Source organism: Temnothorax nylanderi, unplaced genomic scaffold, assembly GCF_030848795.1.
Source record: "Temnothorax nylanderi isolate EJ_2023f unplaced genomic scaffold, tnyl_v1.0 TNYL_tig0370_pilon, whole genome shotgun sequence".
NCBI classification, from domain to species: Eukaryota; Metazoa; Arthropoda; class Insecta; order Hymenoptera; family Formicidae; genus Temnothorax; species Temnothorax nylanderi.
In genome coordinates, this window is record NW_027249432.1 from 122978 (window position 1) to 139426 (window position 16449).

The window sequence follows — 16449 nt, forward strand, 5'->3', positions numbered from 1 at the left end:
ACAATTACGAAGTTTTGTTTTATCTTATAGCGAATTCGGGCGCTTGCACTAGTGCACACTGAGTGCGCAATAAGGCTTGTTCTTAATCAATTGTTATATTTACAGATTATCTCAAATACTTAGTCTGTAAAATAATTTGTATAGCATCCATATAGATCCATATACAGATTGTTTTGTTGGCTGAAAAGTTTTTAAATGTGTATTTAAATGACTTTAAATATAAGAATAGATTATAAACAAGCCTTAGTGCGCACTCAGTGTGCACTAGTGCAAGCGCCCGAATTCGCTATTAGTCAAATTACACTGACAATGAGAGAAAAATTTTCTGCATTTTTCTTAGTGAATACACATATGCTAATAAAAAGGAAACTTTTCTTCATTTTAGTAAATGGAGTCAAGGTTGTTTGCAAACTAATATTTACTAAAATGCAGAAATGTTTTTCTTAGGGTGCGTTCGGGGAGACGCTATTAGCGCTACCCAGCGCTACTGGCTGTTCGCGGAGCTCCATGATAGCGCTACCAACCGCTGTCGTGACGTCATTACTGGTAGCGTTATACGTCATAACTGCTCGCTACCAACGCTCTTCCTTCCGAGGTAGTGCATCGGTAGCGTTAGCGTTTGGAAGCGTTTGCGAACTCCGCGAACAGCAACGGTAGCGTTCGCCATTTGTGTTATTACGACAAAAAGGTTAGTTGGATAACACTAGCCGTATCTCGTACGATTATTTTTTTATTCAATTAAATTCTTATTTCACAGTAAAATCTGATATCAATTTTCTCCAACGTAGATTAACCTTAATGATATCCGTTCAATTTACTTTTTATCTTTTTCTAGTTTGAATTGGAAAAGGATAAAATGTAAGTTGAACTGAGATTTTAGGGTTGATCCCACAGTCTCCGATTAACGTGATCCTCCGATTAAACTCACTCTGCATCTCTTTCTAACTGTCTCCCTAGAAAGAGATACAAAGTGAGTTTAATCGGAGGATCACGTTAATCGGAGACTGTGGGATCGGTCCTTAATCCACGAGCTTCACGAGCCTGTTGCTTTATCACCTGTAACCTGATGCTTATTGTTAATCCTAGTGATAGGTAAGTAAAGTGAATATTATTGTACTGTTGCGAATTATAAGAATGTGTTTTCTACGTGATCATTGTAAATCGTTCTATTTTTTTGGGTTTTGCACAATTAAATCCTAACAACTTCACTTGCTGTGGAAAATATAAGATCCACGTTGAAGCGGCATAGCATCTTCACGAGTTTGTTTATACCTGATGCCTATTGTGCATCCCAGTGATAGGTAAGTGAATAGTGCACTATTGCAAATTACAAGAATCTTTTTTCTACGTGATCATTGTAAATCGGTCTATTCTTTTAGGTTTCGCACAATTATATCCTAACAGCTTCACTAGCTGTGGAAAATATAAGATCCACGTTGAAGTGGCATAGCATTTTCACGAGTCCGTTTATACCCAATGCCTATTGTAAATTGCAGAAGAGAAACAGAAGAGACATGATGAGAAGATGGGTATGTCAGAGAGATTAATGGAGAAACTGGATAAAATTCTAGAGAAACTATAAAATCTTTATTTTGTTTGTATGTTCTAATGAATTCTATAACATGTATTAGTTACATTACGGATTATAAGAATAACTTTTTGTTTGTATGTTCTAATGAATTCTATAACATGTATTAGTTACATTACGGATTATAAGAATAACATTTTGTTTGTATGTTCTAATGAATTCTATAACATGTATTAGTTACATTACGGATTATAAGAATAACTTTTTGTTTGTATGTTCTAATGAATTCTATAACATGTATTAGTTACATTACGGATTATAAGAATAACTTTTTGTTTGTATGTTCTAATGAATTCTATAACATGTATTAGTTACATTACGGATTATAAGAATAACATTTTGTTTGTATGTTCTAATGAATTCTACAACGTAAGTTACATTACGGATTATAAAAGAATAATACATCATATATTATTATATAGAAATAACGATAGATATTACGTGCTATATAGGAATTTCCTTCAAAGAATTTCAGTTACACATGTCTAATTCTTAAGGTTTCGCATATTAAATCTCTTTTTGCAACACCTGCATGAGCAAGATTATTAACATTTTCAGCATTGTGCGCCACATTAATTACCTCCTCTTCATCTTCATTTATTTCAAAATTAAAGTCATCACCTCTCATTAAACAAATATTGTGTAATATACAGCAAGCAAGAATGTGGATTGGAATCAGGTCGACTCGATTCATTGCAAATACAGTTAAAAGACTTCGGAATCTTCCTTTTAACAGTCCAAATGCTCTCTCGATAACTACTCTTGCTGAAGCATGACAGAAATTGTAATTTCGTTGGCGTTGTGTTAAATGACCATTATCTCGATATGGTACTAATAAATTTTCATGCAGTTTATATGCTGAATCACCAATTAAATGGCTGTTTTGTGGAAATTTCGTAACATCTCCCAAGTAACTGTGCACTTCGGACTGACGGAATACTCGTTGATCGTGGACAGATCCAACGTGTCCAACAAAACAGTGAATAAACCGGCACTTGTGATCACAGATAGCCTACACAAAAAGAGACATTAGTAAAAAATATACATTACATAAAATGTGATGGGAAACATTTGGAGTAAAATAGCAAACACACCTGAAGTTGGATTGAATGATGGCCTTTTCGATTAATGTAAGATTCGGGATGGTCTTTTGGGGCGGGAATATTAATATGCGTACCATCTATAGCACCAATTACTTTCGGAAAAGTACTCGTGCTTTCAAATCCTTCCCATACTTCATTTAAACGTTCATCTGCAGGCCACTTAATAATAACAGGCGCTAGCTCAACGAGTGCCCTTACAACTCTTCTTGTTATGTACAATGAAGTGCTTCTGCCAACATTGAATCGCTCACAAATTGACCTGAATATGAAGAAATAAAACATAATATGTGCTAAATTGAACTTTTGACAATGGTTATATGCGCCACAAAATTGATCTTTGTAAGCAGAAATGACGAAATATACATAAATAAAGTAAATCCTCTGTACAACATACAAATAAAAATAAAAGTTTATAGTTTCTCTACCAAACATAATCATTGCAGAAAATTACAATAACTTACCTAAAAGAATCTGGAGTACCTAGTCTCCATAATGCCAATAGAAATTGTGTGCGTGGAGAAATCATTGGTGTTCCACTATATGTCCTTTGTAGCCTTGGCTCAATATACGACAAAACATAATCGCAGGTTTCAGGGGACATCCTAAGTCACAAACATTACACATATTACATATATATATATATATATATATATATATATACATATAATTGAACATATATAATAATATAACTGAGCACACACAAAGTATTATCAGATAATACTTTCTGCATTAAAACCAAAACCTCAAATATTTTAAGTGCAATATATATATTTATATTTCAGCGGAGACATAAATTATTATAATTAGTCAATACCTGAAATGAGCTTTAAATTCTTGCTTTGTTAATGCTCCTATTACTCCTTCTACATAATTTTCTATTCTTGGAACACGTCTTCTTGGTACATATCTTCTTGGATTTATAATCCCTTCTAATATTTCTAATTCATCATCATCATCGCTTTCAAATATATCAATTATTTCTCGCACTACGAGTACTGCTGCTTGTAATAATAGTTTGTTACGATCTTGCTCCATTAGATATTGCAGCGAGTGAAGCTATTAGGATTTAATTGTGCAAAACCTAAAAGAATAGAACGATTTACAATAATCACGTAGAAAAAAGATTCTTGTAATTCGCAATAGTGCATTATTCACTTACCTATCACTGGGATGAACAATAGGCATCAGGTATAAACGGACCCGTGAAGATGCTATGCCACTTCAACTTGAATCTTATATTTTCCACAGCGAGTGAAGCTGTTAAGATTTAATTGTGCGAAACCTAAAAGAATAGAACGATTTACAATGATCACGTAGAAAAAAGATTCTTGTAATTCGCAATAGTGCATTATTCACTTACCTATCACTGGGATGAACAATAGGCATCAGGTATAAACGGACTCGTGAAGATGCTATGCCACTTCAACTTGAATCTTATATTTTCCACAGCGAGTGAAGCTGTTAAGATTTAATTGTGCGAAACCTAAAAGAATAGAACGATTTACAATGATCACGTAGAAAAAAGATTCTTGTAATTCGCAATAGTGCATTATTCACTTACCTATCACTGGGATGAACAATAGGCATCAGGTATAAACGGACCCGTGAAGATGCTATGCCACTTCAACTTGAATCTTATATTTTCCACAGCGAGTGAAGCTGTTAAGATTTAATTGTGCCAAACCTAAAAGAATAGAACGATTTACAATAATCACGTAAAAAACACATTCCTGTAATTCGCAATAGTGCAATATTCACTTACTTATCTATCACTAGGGTGAACAATAGGCATCAGGTGTAAACAGACTCGTAAAGATGTAATGCCGCTTCAACGTGGATCTTATATTTTCCAATTCGAATTACAAAAAAGATGAGAAGTTGGACTGAAATTAAAGTTAATCTACGTTAGAGGAAATGGACATTATAATTCAACTGTATAAAACGTCAAAATGAATTAAACCTATTTAGAATATGTCATCGTACAGAAATATTGTTAACCTCTCACCTTTGGTATAAAATGCAAATGGAATGATGCCTCTACCCCCACTATTAACGCTACGCTATTGCTGTTCATGGAGCTATCATTCGCTAGCGCTATTATAGCTCCGTGAACGGAGTTGGTAGCGTTAGCGTTGGTAGCGCGGTAGCGAGCTCCCCGAACGCACCCTTAGTGTACGATACAAAAATGTATATTATAAACAAAAAACACAAACAAAGATATTCTTTTGCTCTACATTGTTGCCGGACTCATAGGCCAACCCTTGCATTTAATACACTGTATCCAGTGCTCGATTGTTGTTGACAAATAATTGCAAGAGATGCAGGCTTCGTCTTCTTCTTAATCTGAGGATGAGCTGTCTTTCTGCCTTTTTTTCTTATTTAATTTTTTAACTTTATGGGCTTCTATTTCTAACTTCCTTTTCCGAGTGGCAGTTCCATTTCCTGCTTTTTGTAAGGAGACGAAGTCAGGATGGCAGTTTTTTCTCTTTTCTTGTTTCTCTTCTGAATATGTTTTTCTTTTTGGGAAGGGAAAAATTCGAGGAAATTATAGATGTTGACGGGTGGGTTTTGTCATTTCCAGATATTACAGAGCGGGCCTCATTACCTTGGATTTTTTACTGCATAGGTTTTTCAGTGGTTTCTGATGGAGCATCAAAATCAGCCAACACGTTTTTATTCAATGGGTATATTCCCGATTTTTTAAAACCTTCTATAGCAGTTTGCCTTCGAGCTGCTCTAGAAAAAGCCTTTTTGTATAGTGTCTCCACTTTATGTATTGATACATCTCGTCGGTAATGATTTTGCCATTTTTGCACCTCTTGTTCATAAAATGTTATCAAAGAAGGTATGAATGATACGTCAAGTGGCTGCAACCAATGTGGGTAATGCGGAGGAAAGGGCAAGATGATGACGTTGTTTTCTTGTACAAGTTTGATAAACTCCACACTTTTGGTATGAGAAGCGTGTCTATTTAGAAGCAAAAGCACCGGCTTTTCAGGTTGGGGACAAGAAAACTCAATAAATTTCTTGAACCAAGTAATAAAACTGTTTTGCTGAATCGTTCCACTCTCGTGATAGACAACAAATGAGTCGGGAGAAGAGTCATCCGACACAGAGCTTCCTTCTTTTATGGGGAAAATAAACATTGTGGGCATATAATCACCAGCAGCATTCATACATATCTCAGCAGTAACGAGAACTTTTTTACTGGAAGATAAAGAGCGAACTTGCTTTTCTTCACGCCGAGCTAGTACTTTTGACGGTTTTGGTTCTATTATAATGCCCGTTTCATCGACATTATAAATGTCATTAGGTAAGAATTTGTATTTATTATAAACAAACTCTAATGAATTAAAAAATGATTGAACTGCTGTACGGTTAGAGCCCTTCGCGTTTGCAGGAGAAGTTTCTTCAAAATTCATTTTCGATAAATGCTTATGCCTGCTAAGGACACCGTAGAGCCAAGTTGTCCCTGCTCTTTTCATTTCCCTGTTGAAGTGATGATGGATGTTGTTCTTTTCAGCAAATTCAAATGCGAGTTTGCATATGTCTATTAAAGTGAGGCCAAATAACCTTTCTTTTAAAAGCAGTATGTGTTTTACAAATTCCTTTTCTTCAGCCTCTGAGAAAGTTTTACGCCTGCCTAATTTTCTCTGGACAGCTTCTAAAAAAGACGGATCTTCCTTTTTAGCTATATTTATCCTATCTTTTAGGGTACTAACAGGAACCTTATGGGTTTCAGCAGCTCTTTGCTGGCTCATTCCCTTCATAAAATCTTTGATTGCTACAGCCATGCTTTCCTCAGACCAGCTCTGGTTTTCAGTCTTCTTATAATTTCGTGCCATTTTTATATCTAAAGAAAAATAATAATAAATAAAATAAAATATTATATGTAAAAATCATAAAGTTAATGATATTTTTTAAAATATTTTTGTCCGATTATTATAAGAATAAATAACCTGGTAGAAATAATTTTACAATTTTTCACGCAAAAATTGTGTGAAAACTACAATTTCTTATAATGTAATTACAACTTTTTAGATTATTTTTACGTAATTTTTACATCAAACCATGTTAAATATTAAAATTAAATTATTAATTATATTCCGAATTCAAAGATGTAAAACCGTAACTTGACTGGCCTATGTGACTTCTAGTCCCGGTCTCCTCTACTCGCTTTTGCCTTAACACGTGGAAAATAATAAACACGGCGGCTGTACATTTCGCCGTACAAAGTAATGATCAAAATTAGTGCGATATACTCTCTAATACGTACGGAATGCAGTGCTGCACTTACCGAGTTTTTCTATACAGATGCTCTGTGCAGAAAGATTCTACGACGTCTCGTTTTATTATTGCCCCGATATCGATTTTCTGGTTCGAAAACTTTGCACTTCTCCCCAAAAAAATATCGTGTGCGCGTGGGCATTAACACAATTAATAACTCGATTTAACCGATGATAGCAGCACTGTCACGAAGAAATAGAGGTACCCGGTCAACCAATGGGCTGTGTTCCTAGGTTGGCCTATGTATACTCCTTCTTTGGTTTTATAAAATAAAATAATAAAAACAGAGGGCTACCCGATTTGACCCGCTTCCCCTGTTTTAGTCTATTTTCCTCTGCAATCTTATCGAAATTTGTCATATATTAATCATCTCGGAACACAACCTTCAACTAAAAAAAGATATCGTTATATTTTTGTAGTCTTAGATGCATTTTCAAAATTTGTGTGGTTTATTCGGAATACGATCAACTAGATCAATAGAGGTTTTATATAAATTAAATAAATTTGCTGCTATTTTTGAAAATCCGAAATGAATTATCTTGGACGGAGGAATCGCTTTTACGTCAAACGAATTTCGCGAATATTGTTAAAAAGAAAATACTGAACATATATTTATCACTATGGGTGTCCAAACAGTGAAGTAAAAACAATAAATCGAATGTTGGTCATTGGTTACGTTAGTGTTATAGTGTTATAGTGTTATAGCGTTAGTGTTATAGGTATTCGAATTTTGCGGTGAATGCTGCGACGTTGGTAGCGTGAACCGGCCGAGCAAACCAAGGAATTCTGGTTGCGTAAAAACAGATAGCTATATTAACAAAATTGGTAACACCAAGACTAGAAGACTGATATAAATATTTAGATTGAACCCAGCAATATCTATAAACGCGGCACTGAATTGAAGCACGGGTAAAACTCCATTCGAACTAAATGTTCGGTACACATATCGTATATAAAAAATAATTTCGAGAAAAAAGAATTAATTGAAAGCGAATGGGAAGCAATATTCCAAGAGAGTAGAGATGTGTTGAAAAAGGAATTAAGCTTGAGAATGTATATCAAAGAGACATGGTAGTGTTTCGCGTCAGCATGTACGCGCGGAGCGAGACGCACCCGTGACTCTTTTACGCGAACGCACGAGTTGCGAGTACCCGAGATTTTGAGATCTCAATAACGAGTGAACGGATCAAGTTCTAAGTAGGCTGGATCGATAGCTTGGGGTCGATTTATATGAGAGTGTTTTTATTTTTCCGCTACGTGCCTTACGAGCGGAGATATTACGATGCAAAGTCTGAAATGGTGAATTTTACAATTAAAGGTCGACAGGAGTCATTTATTACTAATAGAATCGTAAAATCCGTATTACGGCCAAAATAATGAGAAAATCGCACTTTAACTATATATGATATTCGTAATCAGCAGCATCGCCTTCAAGCTGCTACAGAGCGATTTTTTGGAAAAATGGTCAAAGTAAAATTTTCGAGTTTATATATAAAAACATGCCGGGCGCCGAGCCGGCCGCCGCGGCACGCCGCGGCCAGCATATCCTCTCCAGCTGGGTAGTTCGAACACGAACCATTAGCACGGACGCAAACCATGTGCAGTTAGGGCCTGAGCAGAATAGCTGACTTATAATTTTAAGACAGTGTTTTATGCTTTAGATCTTTGTTTTTAGCAACGCACAATACTGTCTTATGTCTCAAGTCTTACAATGTTGACACTTTGTACACTCGTTTAAGACTTGAGACACAAGACAGTATTGTGCGTTGCTAAAAACAAAGATTTAAAGCATAAAACACTGTCTTGAAATTATAAGTCAGCTATTCTGCTCAGGCCCTTACCGAGCGAAACGACGTAGTTGAGGCGCACTTTCTCAGGCGGCGCGTCTGAAAATGCGTCCCTCAGTAAAAACACAGGAATGGCGAATGGCCTCTCTCAGGTGCTCTCAGGTTTCTGCTCTGCACATACACACATACACAATTGAATCTAGAGCTTGGTGCTTTTATCGCGTGAGGTCTCCAGGATCAACTAATCCTCTTGACAAGATCCCTTTTTTCAGCTTTCAGCAGCTATCAGTTGACATGTCTCAATGAACCGATTTCTTGTACTGTTTACAGTAGCTTGATTACTTCACTTAAACTCATAGAATGACTTCCAAGTCCGAGATCACGCTGGAACACTTTTACATTTTTAATGGCACTTATGCGAAGAAAGAGGGAGAGGCAAGTATACAGGGATATGTATGCAGAGAGTGATATTTTTCTAATTTAAATAAGTTGCCTTTGATGTAAACATGTTTTTTTTTCTTATCAGGAGGAAAAGAAGATATTGTATTACTATCCGGAGAAGGACCTCGATGCTCAAATCAAGAACATAGGGCTCAGCGAAGCGATAATCAAGTTTACAGAGTATGTATCGCAATTATGTATCTCCATGAAGAATGGTCTCACGAGAGAAATCATATTACAGATCTTTCAACCCTGGGCAGCCATGTGACTATTGCCATACACACAAAACACGTCAGATATACTATCAACCAGAGCCTAATTTCTGGATGGTAATGGTACGTACTTTAAGATGCTATAACAGATAGGGCAACATGAATAGTTATCATTTAATTCAATTAGCGTGAGTTACAAATTAACTATATTGATATTCTACAGATTGTTGGTGTACCATACATTTATAAAGAAAGAGACGGTAATAAGTATCAGAATGACGAGATATCCAACAGTGTTTGCCAAGCTATATTAAAGCAGACATATATGATGTTTAGATTATTCATGGGTTCCTTTGAAACTATCATTAACGATCCTGAATGTGGTTCTGTGATGCTGTTAAAGCTTAAACTGGAACATTTTTATTCACGAGTAAGTGAATGCACATTTGTTTATTAAATGTAAACTAAATAAGCTCGACACATGTATCTTATGGATATGTATCCTTACTTTATCTCACTTTCGATTTGTTTCAGTATCTACTTTCATTAAAACTGAATAATACTGATATACTAGATGTTTTTCAAGGTCTACAATTCTTACCTCTTGACAAGATTACGTTTCTCAAAGTGCAATGCTTTATGAATCTTGTAGAAGCTATGTTTACACAAGTAAAATACACAGCGTTTCTTTATAATGACCAAGTTGTTTGGTAAGTCAAGGCATACATTCTTTCTCTAACATAAAGCATATTTTGAATACTTTTTTATACAAAATTTATGCGACGTGTGATTTAGGAGCGGCTTAGAACCCGAGGACATGCAAGTAGTTTATAATTATTTAGTGAGTACTCTTTTGCCGGCTCATCTTGAAAAAGAGTTGCATGGAGGCTCAATACCTAGAAACTCTCCCTCACCGTTCACTACTTCACACTATGGAAAGTAAGAACAGATTTTATACTTTCGTTGCAATTGAAATGGAGGTTGCAGTAAAAATGCCATTAAAAATATTTTGTTTTAGATTTGTTACTGGACCTGCTAGCGTTAACGAGCCCAGTTTAATTGGAAAATCGCCAAAAGTTTTTATCAACTATTCTACTAAACCTGTGTCGTTGTACCTAGTAGTGTATCGAGCGCTAAGCGCTACAATATGTCTCTTCGTCGATAGTAAGTCAAAACTAAGATATATTAACTACATTGTTTTATCAACGTAAAAATTAAAATATTAATATTTTTTTTACTTTCCAGAGAAAACTAGTTTATTAATTGATTTCTTCAAAAGCTTAGACAGTTTTCTGGGGCCACAATTAACCACATTAGTTAGCTCTGTAGCTGAGCAATGCTCTAAACATGTAATAGTCACGCCGGAATCGTGTACGAAGTATCTGTATTTTAATAAGTTGAATTTAGCGTACAAAAGTACGATACATTTAGATAATAGACGTTGCTCTAATGTACTTACCACACCTGAGGTATTGAGGATCATTACTGATATATACAACGATAGGAACAGGTACGTTTCCAAAATTCATTAAACACATGCGTTAATGAGAATTACTGTTAATCAACTGACTTTTAGAATGAAGGAAGCCGGAGAAATAATTATAAAGACCATAAGTGATTATTGGGTTATTGGAAAGTTGTCTAATTTGAGAGAATTTTTTGTTGTCATACAGCAGAAAAGTGCGAGTATTATAGAAATTGATGGTAAGTACAATATATTCTATGCGTTTGAACTCATGATTGCCTAATAATCTTTCTGTTTATTATAGATGAAGTGAAGAGGCTTTGTGAGAAACAATTAAAAAGTATTTTTTTCCACTGATGAATGTATAACAATGAAAATATGTAATGAAATTATAAATATTATTTCTTTATTTTCACGAGTAACTTTTCATAACAGTTTTATCTCGCCAATTATTAACAGGCAATATACATATTAATGATGAGTGAAATAATTGTAGAAAGCTGTGTATTTATACACATGTGATATAAAATGTGAATTCTCTCTATATACCTATATATATATATATATTTTATATTATCCATTATTATTCATTACTATTGAAAAATTAAAAAAAATTGTATATGTAAATGAGATAAAGTAATGCTATAATAATAATTGTATGTAATAATAGCATTCCTGTAATCTGATTATAAAAAAAATTGTTGAACAAATTTTTAAGAAAATTTTAATCGGACATTTCTTCCTCCACAACTTTCTGACTAAGAACATTGTTGGAGAATTTTTGCAGTTTTGCTACAAAGAAACCATCCATATTATGTACATGCGGATAAAACCGTTTAGTTAATTTCAGCGAGGGATGAAATCGATGTTGCCTGTAGCTCGTGAAGCCATCGGTTCCAAATTCCAGGCCGGTAGGCAGTAACCTGACGTCGCGCTTTTTAAGAGCGTAATCGACAATCCACTCGTTCTCCTCCGGTAGAATCGAGCAAGTCGAATAAACGATAATACCACCTGATTCCGAACGCGCATTAACACAATCAATTGCAGATAATAACAGTTCTCTTTGTAATGTGCAACAGCGTTGGATGTCCACTTCCGCCTTATTCACCTTCACGCTGGGATCTTTCGCGACTACTCCTGTACCTGTACACGGGGCATCCAACAAGGCTCTATCGAAGCCTTTCATGATCTGAAAATTGTCACATTCATTAATTTTGAAAGCATAATCTTTACAGCGAGCTATAGAGACTAACGGAAGAAAGATTTTCTTACCGTAGGGAATTTTCGTCCGTCGTAACTGCAGATTATAGAATTGACAATACCGAGCCTATGGAAATTGCCAACGACAGCCTTCAATCGTTCTTTATTTACGTCGTTAGCGAATAGCGTTCCGGTATTTTTCATCATAGCAGCAATGTGCGAGGCTTTACCACCTGGTGCAGCGCACATGTCGAGGATTCTTTCATTTTCTTTTGGATCCAATGCCATTACGGGCAAGAAGCTGGAAGCACCTTGTATAGTATAATGCCCAGCTAGATATTCCGGTGTTGCGCCCATAGGCACTTGTGAAGAATACACCACTAGACCAATCTTTGTCCATTTTCCTATTGGGTCGAGATTAACACCCCTGTTGATGAGGGCCTGAAAATAGATTCGACATTATAAGTAAATTACTATGGATACAAAAATAATATTGATTTAGTCTATAATATAGATATAAACCTACCTCAGCTAGATCACGGCGTCGCGTTCTCAAAGTATTCGCGCGGATAGTCATAGGTCTTTGCACTTCGCTCGCTTCTAAAAATTCTAATAGCTCGTCCAGCGGGAATATTTGCATCAATCTTTCCATTAGGAAATCATTATAACTGTAATATGTACATAAATCCCGTCGGAGTAGTTCGGTATATTCAGAACGCGATCTATTTTCATCCCGCAATCTCTTGAAATCTGACAATACCATAATGACATCTCGTATTCGTTGCTGAATATCTTTTAAGCTAGTAACATTGGCAAGCTCTTCCTCAGTCGGAAAAGAGAACACACTTTGATGTGCCATCATATCATCCATTTCTTCCTCGGCAAGCTTCCTATTTAATAAAAAATAAAAAAAATTCATTAAGAGAAAAATTAGTATAAAAATAGTATTTTGAAAAATCTTTAAAAGAAAAATTATAGTATAAAAAATGTAACTGAAAATTCACTCACTCTTCCTTCTCTTTCTTCTTTTTCAATTTCTTATTAGCTTTTTCTATTGGAAGTAAATCATCATCGTCACTCTCATCATTTTCCTCTTCATCTTCGTCCATTTGCTCGTCTTCAACAGATTCTTCCTCGTCACTGGATGCCATTTCTTCACTGTCACTTTCTGTATTATCCTCTATAAAAGGTTGTTTCCTTTTCTTCAAGTTTTTCTTTGATTTTGCTGTAGAGAGCAATTGATTGTCATCTTCGCTCATATTCTCTTCATCTTCCTCATCCATTTGTTCATTTTCATCTTCTTCAGTTTCATCATCATTGCCATTAAATAACATATCGTTATCACTTTCACTTTCACTTTTACTTTTTATATTAATCTTAGCTTTCGTGCTTTTCACTTTTTTATTTTGTTTCGTTTTCTTATCAGGTTTTGCTACTTGATTATTAGAATATATTCCAATTTCTTCATCCTCACTATCATTATTTTTATTACTATCATTTTCACTTTCTGTATTGATCTTAGCTTTCATGCTTTTCATTTTTTTGTTTTGCTTCGCTTTCTTGCCTGGTTTGGATACTTGATTACTAGAATATATTTCAATTCCTTCATCCTCACTATCATTACTTTTATTACTATCATTTTTCCGTTCCACATTGGTCTTAGCTTTCGTGCCTTTCACTTTTTTATTTTGTTTCGCTTTCTTGCCTGGTTTGGATACTTGATTATTTTCATCATCTTCACTGTAATGATTCTTGCCACTATCACTTCCTATATTCCTGGTTACATCTTTTTGTTTTATCTTCTTTTTCTTTTTACTTTGCTTTACCTTTGTTTCTAGTTTTGATCCTAGATCAGACTGAATTTCCATCTCGTCGTCTTTGTGAGAACTGTCATTGACAAATTTTACTTTCTTTTCTTTCTTTTGTTTCTGCTGCTTTAATATATCTTCCTTCTAAAATTAATTAAATAAAAGATTAATAATAAGAGAAAACAAGACCGCTACGATATACAATCGAATAAGAATATAAGCCATTTTTGGTTTAAGCTTAGATCTAAGGCAGCTCAATATTAATTTCCGTGTATTATTTATAATGCATATACATATATGTATATTCCAACTTATTAAACTGCGCGCCGATCACTGTCGGAGTTGGATTTATTGTTCCAACAATAACTGTGTTTCAAGTCCGATGGTGATCAGTGTACAGTTTAATAAGTTGGAATACATATGTATATGTATTATAAATAATACATATACACGGAAATTAATATTGAGCTGCCTTAGATCTAAGCTTAGACCAAAAATGGCTTTCTTATTCGATTAAATAAAAAATTATTTATATAAAAGTTGTAGAGAAAGTAATAACAGGCTTTTATCATATAAACAAGGAACATACATTTTTAAGCTGTATCTGTTCTTCCATATTGGTTTTCTTTTTAAGTAACTTCTTCGCATTTTCTTTCAGCTGTTGATTCTTCAATAGTCTCTTCTTTGCTCTTTGCATCTGCCGGTGACCTAATTTGTTAGATTCCTTGACTGTAACACGAACCGATAGGTTAGCTAATTTCACATATAATTTCGTACAAATATCAGCAAAAATTTATTACTATCTTTTCATACTTAGGACTCCCTTAGGGAATGTCGGATCGCTCTGCTTCTTCGCCTTCCTCCCATGACCACTGGGAACCTTGGAGTCTTTATCAAATTTTGCTTTGCGACCCATCTAGCCTACAAACTGTTTAACAGATTTTCTATTCGACAACCGTTTGCAACATATATGTTTTTAAATTATATTTTGTAAATGATAAATACTCCAGCTGGTACTTAATATTTTTAATATAAAATTATGTACTACTTACTGTGTAAACAATTTCAGGTTTCTAATCTCCACGTGGCGTCAATAGGGAGGTATAATTATAACTTTGTATAATATACTTTAATACCGAAATGTTAATTTCGATTATATAATAATAAGACTGTTGAAAATAGCTTTGTAAAATTAATTCAATATCTCGGCAAATTATTTTATCGATTTTATCAAAATGCCATACTACGAAACTGCCATAACCTACGGTCACAGCGTGGTCGAAGATTTCAACGTGGTGACACTGGTGACGGCGGAGGGCGGACTCCGGCGGACTCCGGCGAAGTGGAGAGGGGAGTGAGGGGACCAAGTTTCGGTCCGGTATTCCGGTCACGTGGCGATCGAAAATGCACTGAAGTCCTAATTTATTCTATCTTTATTTCATCTCTTTGTATTTTGTATCTTTTTTGCATAATCATTTCATTATTATTAAAAAAATTAACAGATTATTTGGTGAGAGATCAACACATTTACAATTCAATCAAGTAATCAAAATTAAGTAATTAAAGAAAAAAATTAAGGATTTAACATGCGTGTTAAATTTTAAATTTAAATTTAAAAAAAGTTTAATAACCATCATAATTTTTTATCAAAAAATGTGAATTATTTTGTGATTTTACGTGTCATCCTTGCATTAAGATTCGGTCATGTGATGGTAACGGGCTCGAGAATTACACTAAAAATCCAAATTTATTCATTTATTTGTCTCGTTATACTCACATATACATCGCATCTTTTTATTTGTTATTTAAAAAATTATAGTAACAGGCTATTTTGTAAAACAAACGCATTTAAAATTGTATCAAATAGTCAAAATTAAGTAATTAAAGAAAAAAAATTAAGAATTTCGCACGCGTGTTAGATTCAAAAATAAATTTAAAAGAAAGTTTAAATAATCCTCACAATTTTTGCCAAAAAATGTGGAACGCTTCACGATTTTGCGTGTCATCCTTGCGCAGGGGCCATGCTAATCTTCTCTGTATCGTTCCAATTTTAGTATATGTACTGCCGAAGCAAGTACGAGAGAGAGCCCTTCTACAACTCTATATATTCTACAAGGCGTACTAGAAAACGCTCTCGAGAAAGTTACTCTTGTGGAGTTCCAAATGCATCCCGAACGCTGATCTAGCGGACAGCGAGCGAACTAGAACGGATTCTTGAAATTTCCAGCAGCGGCGGAATGGATCCTTCTACTTAACAATGCTATGCCAGCCTCGTTTACTCGTTTTACACACGTAAAACTAGTAATGTCACGATCTTCGAAAAGTATTTTATTTAATTGCACCATCATATTTATTACAATCGCGATCTACGCGGCTGCTGAACAAATTAAATACCGCGTCAAATGCCGCGCGTCGCGCGCAGGTCTCTTGAACGCGCCGCGCATCGTGACGTCACGCCCTACGGGGCTCACGCAACTCGCGGCACGGCTGCTCCGGGCTGCTCGCGCAGACGAGAGACGCTCGGCGCGACGTCGCGTCTCTCGTCGTCTATTTCGCCG

The 16449-nt window shown here is 35.1% G+C and overlaps 3 protein-coding genes and 1 non-coding gene across 9 annotated transcripts; 1 reads left to right on the plus strand and 3 right to left on the minus strand.

Moving 5' to 3' along the window:
• The first annotated feature begins 597 nt into the window (after positions 1 to 597).
• Ccz1 (vacuolar fusion protein CCZ1) lies at positions 598 to 11292 on the plus strand. Of its 3 annotated transcripts, XM_071720763.1 has the most exons (14): positions 598 to 688; positions 789 to 1092; positions 1229 to 1301; positions 1380 to 1529; positions 9096 to 9200; positions 9292 to 9386; positions 9448 to 9541; positions 9642 to 9848; positions 9953 to 10128; positions 10214 to 10357; positions 10437 to 10582; positions 10664 to 10928; positions 10995 to 11122; positions 11188 to 11292. In XM_071720763.1, the coding sequence occupies exons 5-14, from the start codon at positions 9126 to 9128 to the stop codon at positions 11238 to 11240; spliced, it is 1383 nt and encodes a 460-aa protein (XP_071576864.1). In that variant the 5' UTR covers positions 598 to 688; positions 789 to 1092; positions 1229 to 1301; positions 1380 to 1529; positions 9096 to 9125; the 3' UTR covers positions 11241 to 11292. The 3 variants fall into 3 exon arrangements, with proteins under 3 accessions (XP_071576864.1, XP_071576866.1, XP_071576865.1); XM_071720765.1 differs by lacking the exons at positions 598 to 688; positions 789 to 1092; positions 1229 to 1301; positions 1380 to 1529 and adding an exon at positions 8900 to 8917; XM_071720764.1 differs by lacking the exons at positions 598 to 688; positions 789 to 1092; positions 1229 to 1301; positions 1380 to 1529 and having other exon boundaries at positions 8999 to 9200.
• LOC139781877 (putative nuclease HARBI1) lies at positions 1735 to 4856 on the minus strand. 3 transcript variants are annotated; one of them, XM_071720767.1, is made up of 8 exons: positions 4697 to 4856; positions 4454 to 4574; positions 4052 to 4375; positions 3851 to 3973; positions 3506 to 3772; positions 3153 to 3293; positions 2683 to 2950; positions 1735 to 2600 (listed from the first exon to the last, which is right to left on the minus strand). In XM_071720767.1, the coding sequence occupies exons 5-8, from the start codon at positions 3724 to 3726 to the stop codon at positions 2064 to 2066; spliced, it is 1167 nt and encodes a 388-aa protein (XP_071576868.1). In that variant the 5' UTR covers positions 3727 to 3772; positions 3851 to 3973; positions 4052 to 4375; positions 4454 to 4574; positions 4697 to 4856; the 3' UTR covers positions 1735 to 2063. The 3 variants fall into 3 exon arrangements, with proteins under 3 accessions (XP_071576868.1, XP_071576869.1, XP_071576867.1); XM_071720768.1 differs by lacking the exon at positions 4697 to 4856 and adding an exon at positions 4652 to 4684; XM_071720766.1 differs by lacking the exon at positions 4697 to 4856 and having other exon boundaries at positions 4052 to 4174; positions 4253 to 4668.
• LOC139781874 (uncharacterized) lies at positions 11268 to 15225 on the minus strand. Of its 2 annotated transcripts, none has more exons than XM_071720762.1 (7): positions 14944 to 15225; positions 14705 to 14812; positions 14481 to 14620; positions 13092 to 14035; positions 12610 to 12973; positions 12156 to 12524; positions 11268 to 12072 (listed from the first exon to the last, which is right to left on the minus strand). In XM_071720762.1, exons 2-7 carry the CDS (start codon positions 14805 to 14807, stop codon positions 11608 to 11610), a joined length of 2385 nt encoding a protein of 794 aa, XP_071576863.1. In that variant the 5' UTR covers positions 14808 to 14812; positions 14944 to 15225; the 3' UTR covers positions 11268 to 11607. The 2 variants fall into 2 exon arrangements, with proteins under 2 accessions (XP_071576863.1, XP_071576862.1); XM_071720761.1 differs by having other exon boundaries at positions 14705 to 14819; positions 14944 to 15224.
• A 637-nt stretch (positions 15226 to 15862) lies between these two features.
• Positions 15863 to 15969, minus strand: LOC139781878 (U6 spliceosomal RNA). Its single transcript, XR_011720717.1, has one exon. It is a non-coding gene; the product is annotated as a U6 spliceosomal RNA (small nuclear RNA).
• Between the last annotated feature and the right edge of the window lie 480 nt (positions 15970 to 16449).

Bases quoted from the DNA above. Each gene is read 5' to 3' on its own strand.
- LOC139781877 (XM_071720767.1), bottom strand. From the start codon at position 3,726: ATGGAGCAAGATCGTAACAAACTATTATTACAAGCAGCAGTACTCGTA. The intron at 3,294-3,505 runs GTATTGACTAAT...TTTGTGACTTAG, and splicing joins GAATTTAAAGCTCATTTCAG to GATGTCCCCTGAAACCTGCG. The intron at 2,601-2,682 runs GTGTGTTTGCTA...CTTTTTGTGTAG, and splicing joins ATCATTCAATCCAACTTCAG to GCTATCTGTGATCACAAGTG.
- Ccz1 (XM_071720763.1), top strand. From the start codon at position 9,126: ATGACTTCCAAGTCCGAGATCACGCTGGAACACTTTTACATTTTTAAT. The intron at 9,387-9,447 runs GTATGTATCGCA...ATCATATTACAG, and splicing joins GCGATAATCAAGTTTACAGA to ATCTTTCAACCCTGGGCAGC. The intron at 9,542-9,641 runs GTACGTACTTTA...GATATTCTACAG, and splicing joins CTAATTTCTGGATGGTAATG to ATTGTTGGTGTACCATACAT.
- LOC139781874 (XM_071720762.1), bottom strand. From the start codon at position 14,807: ATGGGTCGCAAAGCAAAATTTGATAAAGACTCCAAGGTTCCCAGTGGT. The intron at 14,621-14,704 runs GTATGAAAAGAT...TTCGTGTTACAG, and splicing joins ATTCCCTAAGGGAGTCCTAA to TCAAGGAATCTAACAAATTA. The intron at 12,525-12,609 runs GTAGGTTTATAT...ATCTATTTTCAG, and splicing joins GACGCCGTGATCTAGCTGAG to GCCCTCATCAACAGGGGTGT.